At 38.4% G+C, this 12,510-nt stretch overlaps 1 protein-coding gene across 3 annotated transcripts; it reads right to left on the reverse strand.

The window, feature by feature from the left end:
• Positions 1-6,032: 6,032 nt before the first annotated feature.
• Positions 6,033-11,055, reverse strand: LOC124216677 (multiple epidermal growth factor-like domains protein 11). 3 transcript variants are annotated; one of them, XM_046621484.1, is made up of 6 exons: positions 10,904-11,055; positions 10,176-10,269; positions 7,691-10,083; positions 6,658-6,827; positions 6,391-6,531; positions 6,033-6,197 (listed from the first exon to the last, which is right to left on the reverse strand). In XM_046621484.1, exons 1-6 carry the CDS (start codon positions 11,008-11,010, stop codon positions 6,139-6,141), a joined length of 2,964 nt encoding a protein of 987 aa, XP_046477440.1. In that variant the 5' UTR covers positions 11,011-11,055; the 3' UTR covers positions 6,033-6,138. The 3 variants fall into 3 exon arrangements, with proteins under 3 accessions (XP_046477440.1, XP_046477439.1, XP_046477438.1); XM_046621483.1 differs by having other exon boundaries at positions 6,379-6,531; XM_046621482.1 differs by having other exon boundaries at positions 6,033-6,217; positions 6,379-6,531.
• Between the last annotated feature and the right edge of the window lie 1,455 nt (positions 11,056-12,510).

Below are 12,510 nucleotides of genomic sequence, written 5' to 3' on the forward strand. Positions count from 1 at the left end.
ATTCGACCATTCCATCTATCCTGCAGGTTGAATAAATGAACGATTTGCCCAGAAAAAAAACGCTGATTATTCTGGGTTTAAGAATTTTTTACTGTGGTGATAATGATCCCTATTTGGGGGGCTTCCGTGTCAACTCGATCAATGATTTACAATGATTCTCCGATTTCAAAACAGTCCCGGATTTTTGCAGATTTTTTCTTCCAATCGTTAGATGCTCATAGTTATTCAGATCCACGTCAATAATTTTAAAAATCTCGAAAAATTCTCAAAAATCATTCAATTTCGATCATTTAGACGTTCACCCCATGATGGAACGACCGTTTTTTCTATTTCCTTAGCAATCCAAATGTTTTGAAAAAACAAAATACCATGTTTCAAAGTTTGTAAAACGCTGAAAAAATTACCGAATGTTCTGTCTGCCATTCTCAATCTTTTGACATAAGGACACAAATTTTTTGGTAATTTTTTAGATATTTTCAGAACGCTGAAACGTGGTGTTTTTTTTTTTTTTTTTTTTTTTTAGAATGTTGAAAGTACTAAAAAAAGAAAAAAAAATTGAAAACAACATTGTTCTGTCATTACATGAATATCAAAATGATCGGAACAAAAAATCAAATTTTCGAGTACCATAGAGATTTTTAAAAAAGGTCTAATTTGAGATGGTTCCGGATAACCATAAAAATAAACGGTTAGAGGTAAGATTCAGAAAAAAATCATCAGTGCTCTCTCGAGATTTAAAAATCGTATAAAATAATCGTGAAGCGAATCAAAACTGGTAAGGGAAAATCATTGTTAGAGCTGACATGGAAAATTCCATACATTTTTGAGAGTATTGAAATAATTGATGTTCATCGCGCCTGCAGATGCGAGAATAATCAGAAATTGTAGAATTGTTGTTAATTCGTTAAGCTGTATGCAACTCGCAACTTATTCTTTTGTTCTTTAAGAAAAATTTCAACCGTGTAACCCCCCTCCTGCTTCCCTCGGCGTTATTAAAGTCGTTTGATGTCGGGTGTACATTATCGGGGCTCGTTTACGTCTGTCTGCGGGCTCGAGATTACCATTCTTTTTATTGCATCCTTCTCGTTTTACGCTTCTTCCCGTTCCGCTGTCTCGCCTTTTTATTCTTTCATTGCTTTCCTTTTATACTCTAAGGTGTTCTCGTAATGTCCAACATACCTCTTTGTCTCTTATCTCCATACTTATATTCTTTACATCCTTTTCATACCAGGGCTGAGATTTCTGTATTTAATTTCGTGTCCGCTTTTAATCATAGCGTTTACACGATTCGAGCGTTGTTCGCTCGAGTAGAGGCGAGAAAAATATCCGAGAGAATGCTGACAAAGATGTTCGTTCACTTTTCATTATTATCATTATCACTATCATTATTATTGTTATCATTATTATTATTATTATGTCTCTACCTTTCTTTCTAACATTTTCTGCCCCCGTTGTACCCTTATACGTACTTTCAACGTTTGTCACCTCAGCACTAAATTTAACTGACTAGGTGTTAGCTCTGTCAGCCCGGATCATCGCTTTACGAAGACACAGAAGAATATATACACCTTTATATACTTAGGTACACATCATAAAAGAACTACCCGGAGCTGAGAATGAATTCAATGGTGGCTCACGATTTATCACCGGATACTTCTTTACGAGTAGGTAGACGAAATTTTTTTCACAAAACTCAGAATTATATTACGAAATGAAATGCATGTAGTTAATCAAACTAAAAAACATCGTGTATTGATGGAAAAATGTAAGTCGAGCAGAAAATAGTTCGCATTATATTGATTGATCAATTCGAAAAAGAAAAAAATCGGCATTGGAAAATATTGGATAAATTACACTGATCGCAATATCATGCAGGGTATAACGATACGTTGTGCTAAATGATCTATGAATGTGTCATTTTAATCACAATTGTAACGAACAGTTTGTGTACTCGAAGGTAATCTTCCCATCCACGCGTGGCATCGGTGTTATGGATGATTTTCACGGATGGCTGCAATCTGCAGTATGTTTTTTTTTCCTTTTTCTTTTATTTTTTTATTTTTTCACCGAATTACAGTTTGATTGCCGAGGCATGTAACGGCTCCCTTAAGTACTCTCGGAGCAGATCAACCCCATGCTGGTAACGAAATTCATAGTCCATTGCTGGTGCTTCCCCACCTTCGCGGCCCATCTCTCTGGGGATTAAAACGGAGTTCGTTGTAGTAGAAATTTCGCCGTCGAAAACTGCCATCAGTTTACCCATGAGACCTGAGCTTTTATCATGCGAATTCGATCTTTCTCGGGCACAAATATCAAGAACCCCCGGATAATTAGTTCCGAAAAGTATCCGCTCGTGGAAAGTCTCTCCATTCTTCTTCTTTCCAGTGATCGAAAGGAATGTTGGATCGGTTGATTGCTGGTTAATATCCTTTATCGGTCTTCTTCAAACTGATTCAAACCATCGATAACGAAATTATACTTCAGGTTGCGTTCCCCCGAGGGCAAAGAGCGGAGAACATAAAAAATTAGCACAAGAAATTTCAAAGATTGGAGAATCACGTGGAGGCGGAGCCTGTAGCAACGCTGAAGCGTTAGCAGAGATTCTTCTTTCAACCCTAATTGGTCACTTCGGGTGAATATCACCCCGCACATTTTTCAAACTCTTCGTAGAGTTCTTTAGTACCTTAACTTTGCCGATGTTTCACAATATCTAAATAATCAATTTTGGTCGGGAAAACTGAGAGAGCTTTTTCTGCGATTCTTAAACAATACCTAGACATTTTTTTTTTAAATTTCGAACTCCGTGTTGAAAGCAGGATATGTCTTTTTTGGAGCTGGGGTAAATTTCACCTTGTGTGGCCGTTATTCGATTCTACTGAAGTATGACCAACTAGTGTTAATAACAACGGAAGCAGCCTCACATCAACTACACAACACATTCATTTCGCGCAAGTTTCATATTTATACCGTAGGTAATAATACCTGAGAGTTAACTTGAATTTGAAACCAAGGCACCTCATATGAGGGCGAGTCGAGTATAACGGATAATAGATATACGTTAATTGGGTGTAATTAGACCGTTGACGGTGTCGATAGTATTGCGTAACTTATTGTCTCGTCTAGAAAATTTTCGTCTTTCGATTTGTGGTGGTTACATCGAAATTGGCTCGGAACTGTTACGCAATGACTGTCAGCTAATGCTTACACGCTGATCCAAGCTATCCGAAGTTGGATCCGTAATGAAACATTAAATCCGTATAGTCCGATTAACCGGACAGTTAGCATATCTAGAACAATTTGTAAAAAATTTGCAAATGAATAACGTTCACATGAATTTGAATAATTTGAAAACCAGCCAAATATTTTTGCAACAATTTTACAAGACTGTGAATTAACTGTTGAATCCACACGGAACCTATGGTGACTCCACTGTTCTGTACAGAAATTGTACTCTTACTTCACTGCCGCGTAGAAAATCTGTAATTGATTCGTGAACAATTTCAATAGTTTGTAATAATAGTAGTTATAACAAACACGTAGGTGTAATACTTGTAGTACAACTAACTTAACACGAATCCAGCGCGGAACAAGAAAGAAACCCGATCAAAGGTGGCTTACAGTGGCGCCTATCGGGTAATTTGGTATTCATGCGAAATTCCGTAATTCACTAGTACACAGAATTTGATCACTAAACCTTGTGATTATTATTCATCTAATTCAAATTATTGCGATCACCACCGTTTTTCGGACCACCACTATGTCAGAAGTACTTTCAGTAGATAATTACAATACCGACTTAATTACGGTCCTTTGTTCAAGTCAGCGTGCAGAGTACGTCCCTGCTTCACCCGTCCCAAGCAAACAACTTTCTACGGTACCGACACCTAAATACTTCGTGCATTCAGTATCCTCCAAGTGTACCTCCATGGTGAAGAAACCAAATTTTTTTCCCTCTTTTCGATCTAGTAATTGCTATTCGAATATCGTTGGCAGATAATGCAACTAATATATCGTCTTTAAATTCTCCTTCTATGTTCGGTGTTTGCACGTGTATTCTGAGCTTTTCAAGCTTCCCCTCCCCTTTCAACCCACCTTATTGTCACTGCGATTACAACATAAATTTAAAAAAAATTTTATTTCAGTGCCACACCGGACTTATACATAGCAAGATATAACCAGTTCACAACTCATTGAGGAATCAAAAAAGGAAGTTTGGGAAAATTTGTGAATCGGTAACAATTGTACTAAAATACCTAAAAACAAATAGTTATTTAAATTTTACTCTTTTCAATCCACATTAAAAAAAGTGTCGAATAAAAGACTTGTGGTTAGAATATTGTGTATACATACAATATACGTGATAAGTTTATATATATATATATATATATATATATTTTTTTTTTTTTCATATTGCAGTAAATAAATGCTGAGTTTATAATCGAGAATTATAAAACTTTTATGTGGTAATCATGTAGTTTTTGCGAACAGCGTGACATACTCTGAGCTATATAATGCTTATCTCACTTTAGTTTCACAGATTGGAATCTAGTTTCTCTTAAAATTATTGCAACCTTGGAAATAATTTTTTCCGTCATATCTGGTACGATTTTCGTCTCAATAAGTACTCTTCGAATATCCATACTTTGTATCACAAAGATGAATACACAGATTGACAAGTTTGTAGTAGATGAGGTCTTATCTCAACCGCCAGTAGTTGACATTATAAAAAATAAACCGGACGTAGTCTACAAAGCGACCCATCACATCACATGCTATCTCCAAATATGCAATTGGTAAAGACCTTGTTTTAGAATACGATAGAGAAATACGGTATTTCAGATAATGATTGGAAAAGGAGTTATCTTAATTATACATTTATTTTCTCCGAAATTGAAAAGGCAATACTACACATGCGGAGTATTAATCCATTTTTAAACTTGGATATGCCGTCAAAATTCAACAATTCAGATCCGATACTTTAATCCGTATTCTTCAATTTGTAAAGTTATTTTTCGGACCAGGCTGAAACGCATTCACTTTTTTTAGAATGTTGAAAATATTCAATATCTTCAAGACATGGTGATCTGAAACATGTTTTTGATCCACTTGGATTTTGAAATGATCAAATTCTTCCAATTGATTCACAGAGTGAAAGTCATCAAAAAATAAGGTTCATTTTTCAAAAAGTATAAAAATGTTTCAATTTCAATGCTCTTGATAAAGTATAGAAATGAAAGTTCTCAGATGCGCGTCTAATGATTTGAATATCCTTTATTGTAGTCTAAAAACTGGTACACTTAGCTTACAAAACCTTTTTTAACGGCCAAATCGTTCACCAACCATCACAAGGTCTAATCGACGAATATGTCATTTAGTTTTACTGGAAATATCCACCGTATACGAACATCTCGCTTCCCGTCGATCACATATTGTTGTGTAATTGTTCCAATCCTACTCCGGAAGTTCGGCGATAAAGTAGCTATCGCAACGCGGTGGATACTGCGTAAATAATGAAATGCGCCAACAACGTGAAGGAAATGCAAAAATAGTACAGCTTATATCATATTATTGCACACACGGGATACGGAGAAGTGTACAGTGATTACGGGGTGCAAGCCACAACTTGTCGATAAAGATTCTATGAATAAGTCTTGGAGGGAAAAAAAGCGTCTGAATATGGCTTTCGAGTAATTAAAGTATTATTGGTGAGATACCGGATTTAAGCTGTCACCCAAGGGTTGCAATCAGTAAATAATGAGGCCTATCAGTAAATAAAGAGAATGATGCGTGAAGTAACGATTAAAGTACCGGTTCATAAAATTTTTGTCCACTCATAGAATCAGTTAGAGTAAAACTGCTTCACGAATGTAAGCCATTTCCGTTCTCATTCTCATTGATTCGTTTATATTAGACATTTCCCGTGTCAGCCATAAGCCGTTCTAATAATACTAATCACCTTTCTTCAGTTTGTCACGAACACTGCTATGAAATCGTTGGCACTTATTTATAACAACTTTCGATAGGTGATCAACTTTTCACAGTACAGTTTGTGTATCATATTTCATAGTGAATTCTACAAAAATCTCAGCAAAATATATTCATAATCAGTAAGCACTCATTTGTAAGAGAATTCCTTCATCACAGATAAATTGGATTTTCTTCAACGTAAACGCCGCCGATGCATTCCAATGATTCATCTGAAAGCAAAGAAAATCGACTGTTTTCGATTGGTGATGAAAAATTGTGGATAATTAGTTTTCAACGTTTGAAATATTCGGCGAGAGTTTCGTACGTGACTTGTGAAATAATGATGAGCTTATCTCTTCAGATTTTCGTGAATTTTTAGAAGTATAATTTATAGACTATTGGTGAACTTACGCATTGCCATACTTTTCGCTTTCCGTTTTCTTCCCACAACGTAGACAACGGTGACGACAATAATGAGCAACGTTACTCCTGACCCGGCTCCAATCATGATGGTATATTTATCGACAAAGATTGACTCTTCTGCGATGAGGTTACACGGTGAGTCTGAAAATATAGGTGATTTGGGTACAAATTGATTAATCGAAAAGAAAACAGATTAACAATCGCTAAAGACTAAAGCTTGAGTACAACAAAATTATTAGTGAACTAGTATTCGAATACTTCACAAACCAATAGGAATGTAATGATACGTCGCATCAGCAGTAGATAAGGTCAAGTTGATAAACGTCCGATTGAGTTGGTCAATGCATTCGGAGCGACATGTGGGCCCCTGCCATTCTACTGGAGCATTTTCGGTTGTATAATCGGTCCAATCATAATTCCAAAGATCGGTCATAACACTGTATCACAACGGTAACATGATAATTTTACTCAGCATTGCGTAATCGATGTAATATGGTAACAGAATGTACGATATGCCAAAGTAGCATAGGTTAACACGTATTTCTTCTCATCTTCTGCAATGAAGTTATGAATTTAAAACGCTGTGCCACTGATTTCAAATTTGATTTCGATATTTTTTAATGAATCACACGACGCTAAAAATGCAGAATACTAATGAAATTGTAATGAAAGTTGGGATTTTTAGATGTCTCAGGCATCGCTTTAGTATGTCAGAGTATTCTGACGTACCGAGGAACAAAAAATTCGTAACTTTTGTCTGGTGGCAATCACTAGCAACTCTTTTAAGTGTTATTTTGAGTGAATAAAATAGAGTTGTCATAAAAATGTTTCACACGTTTCAGGTGAACTGCTACGCAAAGAAAAGTGTAAAATAATCTGTCCAAAGCAGTAAACTCATCAAAAATTGAAATCATAGTATGGGTTCTACACTTCAGCCGATAATTGCGCGAAGTTAATATTATCCATCTGGCCAGGCGCTATCGTATTCCACAAAGATTTATAGATACGTGAAATCAAAATAAACAACACAGAAAAAACATCGAACATACCACGAAGGACCAGTTCATGAATTTTTGGTTGTTCCCGTTATTATGGAAAAAGAAATCTTGGTTGAATAGATTTTGGGCAAAAATCACCGGTCTCGGAGATTTTCGGAACTAGTTTCAACGTCATACTTTAATTTGGATGAAATTTTTAATGAAACTGCAGCTGTGAAATTGAGAAACTTTTCTTCTATGGGCTTGATTTTTTTCCATTGTTCGGAAGTGTATTAACTGTTTGTTATAAACATGATGCTCACCTGACTGCTTCAGTCGAAGCTACAGGGTAGGAAGTGGTAGAAACCTGAGTGAATTCATTGATAATACACAGTGATGGTTTGTTACAGAAATCTCCATCCCAGCCATACGAGCAGTTGCATCCTTGGACAGTGCATAATCCGTGAACGCACCCAGGCTTGCAAGTGGGTTCGCATGTTCCATTTTCCGACTTACTACTTTCAAATCCGTCATTGCAAACGCATTCGTTAGGCGCCACACAGGTTCCATGCACGCAGCTTTCGCAGATTGGTTCACAGATACTCGAACTTTCCGTGGAATCGGTATACCCCTCGAGGCAACTACAGGTTCCCGGACTCTCGCAGAATCCGTTAACACAAGGATCGTTACATACCGGGTCGCAGTCTGTTGTATTCGAGTTATACTCAAAGCCAGGGTCGCAGGTGCACGTGTAGGGTGCGGTGCATGTCCCGTTAGTGCAAATATCATCGCACCAAGGCTTACACATTGACGTATTTGACACAAGTTCCAGGTACCCGATATAACCAGTGTCGCAATCGCAAGAGTTTGGTGCCACGCACTTGCCGTGATCGCAATCGCTGGGACATATTGGTTTGCAAACGTATATTGACTGGGGGGTAAGCTTGTAGCCTTCGTCGCAGGAACACGTGTTGGGGGCTTTACAGCTTCCGAAAATGCAGGTCTCATTGCAGATAGGATCGCAGGTGAAGTCATCGTCATTTTGGGAGCGATGGAAGCCTTCGTTGCAAGTGCAGTTATCGGGAGCAGTGCATTTTCCGTTGACGCAAGGCCTCTCGCAGATCGGATCGCACTTGTTAGCACTGGTCTTAATGTACCCAGGGTTACACCCGCAGACGTTTGGCTCAACACAGTACCCATTTTCACATGGTTCGTAACAAATTGGTTCGCAAGTGTAATTGTCGGCTCCTAATCGATAGTCCTCAAAACAAGTGCAAGTCTCAGGGGCTGTGCAATTTCCAAATATGCAGGGCTCACTGCATCTTGGCTCGCAGACGAAGGTGTCATTTCGGGATTCTTCGAAGCCGTCATTGCAGACGCAGGTATCTGGTTCCACACACTTTCCGTTCACGCACAAACTCTTGCACACCGGAAGACATTCGTTATCTTCACTTCTCTCATATCCAGAGTCACATCCACAGACGTTTGGCTCGAGGCACCAACCGTGATCACAAGATGTCGTACATATCGGTTCACAAACGAATTTGCTCAAACCTAATCCGTATCCATCGTTGCAAGTACACGTGTCAGGTGCAGTACAGCGCCCGAATATGCATGCTTCATTACACTTGGGCTCGCAGGCGAATTGATCATCCTGGGACAACCGAAAACCAGGCTCACAAGCACAGATGTCAGGTGCTACACATTTTCCATTTTTACACGGCCGTTGGCACACTGGAAGGCACTCGTTGTTCTCATTTCGTTCATAACCAACATTACAGCCACAGAGATTTGGTGCCTCACACCAACCGTGATCACAAGAAGATTCGCATGCTGGTTCGCATACAAATTTATTCAAAGTAGGTATGTAGCCATTGTTGCAAGTACACGTGTCAGGAGCTGAACAGTACCCGAATATACAGGGCTCACTGCACTTAGGCTCACATACGGAAGAATCGTTCTGGGATAGCTCAAAACCCTCGTTGCAGGCACAGACCTCGGGGATTACACAGTATCCGTTGACGCAACCTTTTTTACAAGTGGGCTTACACGTATTCATATCAGTTATCTCGTATCCCAAATGACAGGCACATATGTTCGGTCTTTCACACCATCCGTGTTCACATCCAGAAGAACAAACAGGTTCACACACGTTATCGTCCAATCTCGATTCGTAGCCACCATCACAGGTGCATATTTCGGGTGCTGTGCATTTTCCAAATATGCAAGGCTTACTGCATGTTGGTTCGCAGACAAAGGTGTTGTTCCGAGATACCTGGAAGCCACTGTTGCAGGAGCAGACCTCGGGGCTTACACAGTATCCGTTAACGCAACCTTCTTTACACACTGGTTCACACTTGTTTTCGTTGTTCCTTTGATAGTCGGAATGACATGCACAGACGTTCGGTTTCTCGCACCATCCATTTTCACAACCAGAGGGACACTCCGGCTCGCATGTGTGTCCGTCGGTCTTCAATTTGTAGCCAAAATCACAGATGCAAGTATTTGGCCTGACGCACTTTCCATGTACGCAAGGCTTATTGCACACCGGAATACACTTGTTGTCAACTAACTGATAGCCATAATTACACGCACATGTGTACGGTTTTGCACAGTAGCCATTCTCACAAGTTGTGTAACAGATCGGCTTACAATCACCCCACCTTTGCGAATAACCTGAGCAGCACGTTTCCCTTGAACTCCATGCCCGATACCACTGCGATAGACAAAGAAATACATAGTTGACTAGAATTTTTTGGAAAGGTTAGGTTAATCAGAAACATTGCCATAATTGGAAGCTGGTCTCACCTCAGTTTTCCACTTCGTTCGATACTTCGTACAAGTCCATAAAAAACATCCTCTGTAGGACTCACTGTATGAAACCGAACGAGTCGCCCATCGACTGTGAAAAGAACAACGTGATTACAATATTATGAACCGTGTGCAACGCAGTCACAGAAGGTTTCTCGCTTCAAGCAAATATGGTGAAAAAATTTTCAAAAACCCACTCCTTAATGAATCTTAATAAGAACAAGTTGACGTTGAAGTTTCATGAATTTTGAAAGAGATCATTTGCAAGTAAACTCAACTCATTGTCAGAACTTGTGCCGTAATCGAAGAAGCTTCTCCCAATGAGAATACATACCAAGTGTTTTGAAACTTTGATATCTTCAAAACAAGTTTCCTCAATTTTCGAAAATTCTCTCATTGATTTTACGGTACTCGTCACACTTGCTATGATTTATTCGGAAATTTTATCACCATTATTCATTTTTTCACTTTTGCCCATAGGTTGAATTGATTTTCTCGACTAAGAAATGATTTCTTTTTTTGAAACATCTTCTCGAATGCTGAAATTGAATTTTTCTTTTGAACCAAATGAACCGAATATAAGATCAAGCGTATTTCGCGGACGATGAACTTGCTTAAAGCCCACCATTTTGCCAGTTCTGAATTCATGTACGGCAACTACGGGAGAGTGAGAAGCTAATCTTTGACAATTACAGAGTCATATTTGATATGGTAATACATCTTACCTTTCCGAAGTACGACACACTGCATTATTGCCCCCGCTTAATGAATACACCTGCGGAATAAGAGCAACTAGCATTGCTAGTATACAAAAAATAACCCGTACTGCCATCGCAGTTCTTTCATTTCACTCAACAGCTTCGAGAATTACTTCCAACTGAAGATGAGCATTGAGACTGACAGGGCTTCATTTGATCTGGCCTTATCTGTCCTGTCGCGGAGATGCCAGTATCAAAAAAGCCGGACGCAGGCTTTAGCGCATATTCTCAAATACCCGCATGAGTAATCACACTGCAAAAAATTGAGTCAACAGAAAAATTGAAAACTTTATAACATTTTTTAGCTACTATCGTAAAAAACTAGTGTTTCTTTCGGGTCATCATGCCGATCTACATGATCGATTTGTGTTCAATAGCAGTCTTGGCTGATTCTTCGTCAGCCATAAGTACTGAGATCTTATTCAAGCCCATTGTGTGGACAGCCGATACCTGATCTAAGATCCGAAACAGAAATACATCTGAAAAAAAAAAATTATGAAAAAAGTAGAGCTCAACGGATATCCGCTCTAATATCTAGGGCAAGTGTTCGTAGCCAGTGCGCAGACAACAACTCATTGGTAATCTTTATACTGTGTCTTTAGTCATCAGCGAGTTTCCGTTCGCTCTCTAGAATAACTGGTCAAAGTCTGTTTAGATCTATAACCCTGCAATTTATGCTGGGACCCCCAGCGTTCCACATTTTTTTTTCTCCAGCTTTGTATTTATTAAACTACTATTTTGGTAACAACTGCAGAATTTTTGGGTCCACTTGGGCCCTGAAATATTTCTAATTCTGAAAACATGTAATATTCATTTATTTACTTATTCCAAAAATAGTACATGTAAACACCAGGTCGAGATTCGTACTTTTCCACGACAAAAGCATTTTCTGCTAGTCTACCATGATAATCCAGATGCCAATTTTTAGACTAACTTAATACACACCAAAAAATTTTAGAGAACTTTTTCAACACTTTTCTTTGCTGTTCTGTTTGTCAATTCGCCATATCGGTTCCGCCATTTTGAATTTTCGAATGTTGACTTCAGATTCGTAATCAGTGACCCAGAAAATCGTGTAACATAAGGTTTTATCGAAATCAAATGATTTTTTAATACACTGTGCATTTGGGCGTTTCGTTTTCCATAACTTTTTCAAATTTTCTTCATAAGCACCGAAAATTGTTTTGTTATTATTTTATTGCCATGTTTATTGTTTTGTTGACTTCATACAAGAATTTCATACTGTTATCTACGGCTGAGTGAACATTGTGTCGAAAGTAGTCACATCTGATTCATTACACTACGAACAAGCGCGCGGTACCAAATCCTTCAAAGCTCTCGACAGCCGTTAGGATCAGTTGCCGACCATGGGTGTTTTGCCTCAAAATGCTTGCCTAGGCAGCCCTTAAGCACTCTAGAAGTTTGTCCAAGGTTAACATAAGCACCCAGTATAAAAATCATAATAAGAATAATAATTGTAGTTGTTGTCACTGTTGTTGTTGCCATCATCAATATTATTTGGAATGGATCTGATTGCTGAAAATTATTGCCCAATAAAAAAGTAAAGCTAACCC

This window comes from Neodiprion pinetum, chromosome 4 (assembly GCF_021155775.2).
Source record: "Neodiprion pinetum isolate iyNeoPine1 chromosome 4, iyNeoPine1.2, whole genome shotgun sequence".
In the NCBI taxonomy this organism is placed as follows: domain Eukaryota; kingdom Metazoa; phylum Arthropoda; class Insecta; order Hymenoptera; family Diprionidae; genus Neodiprion; species Neodiprion pinetum.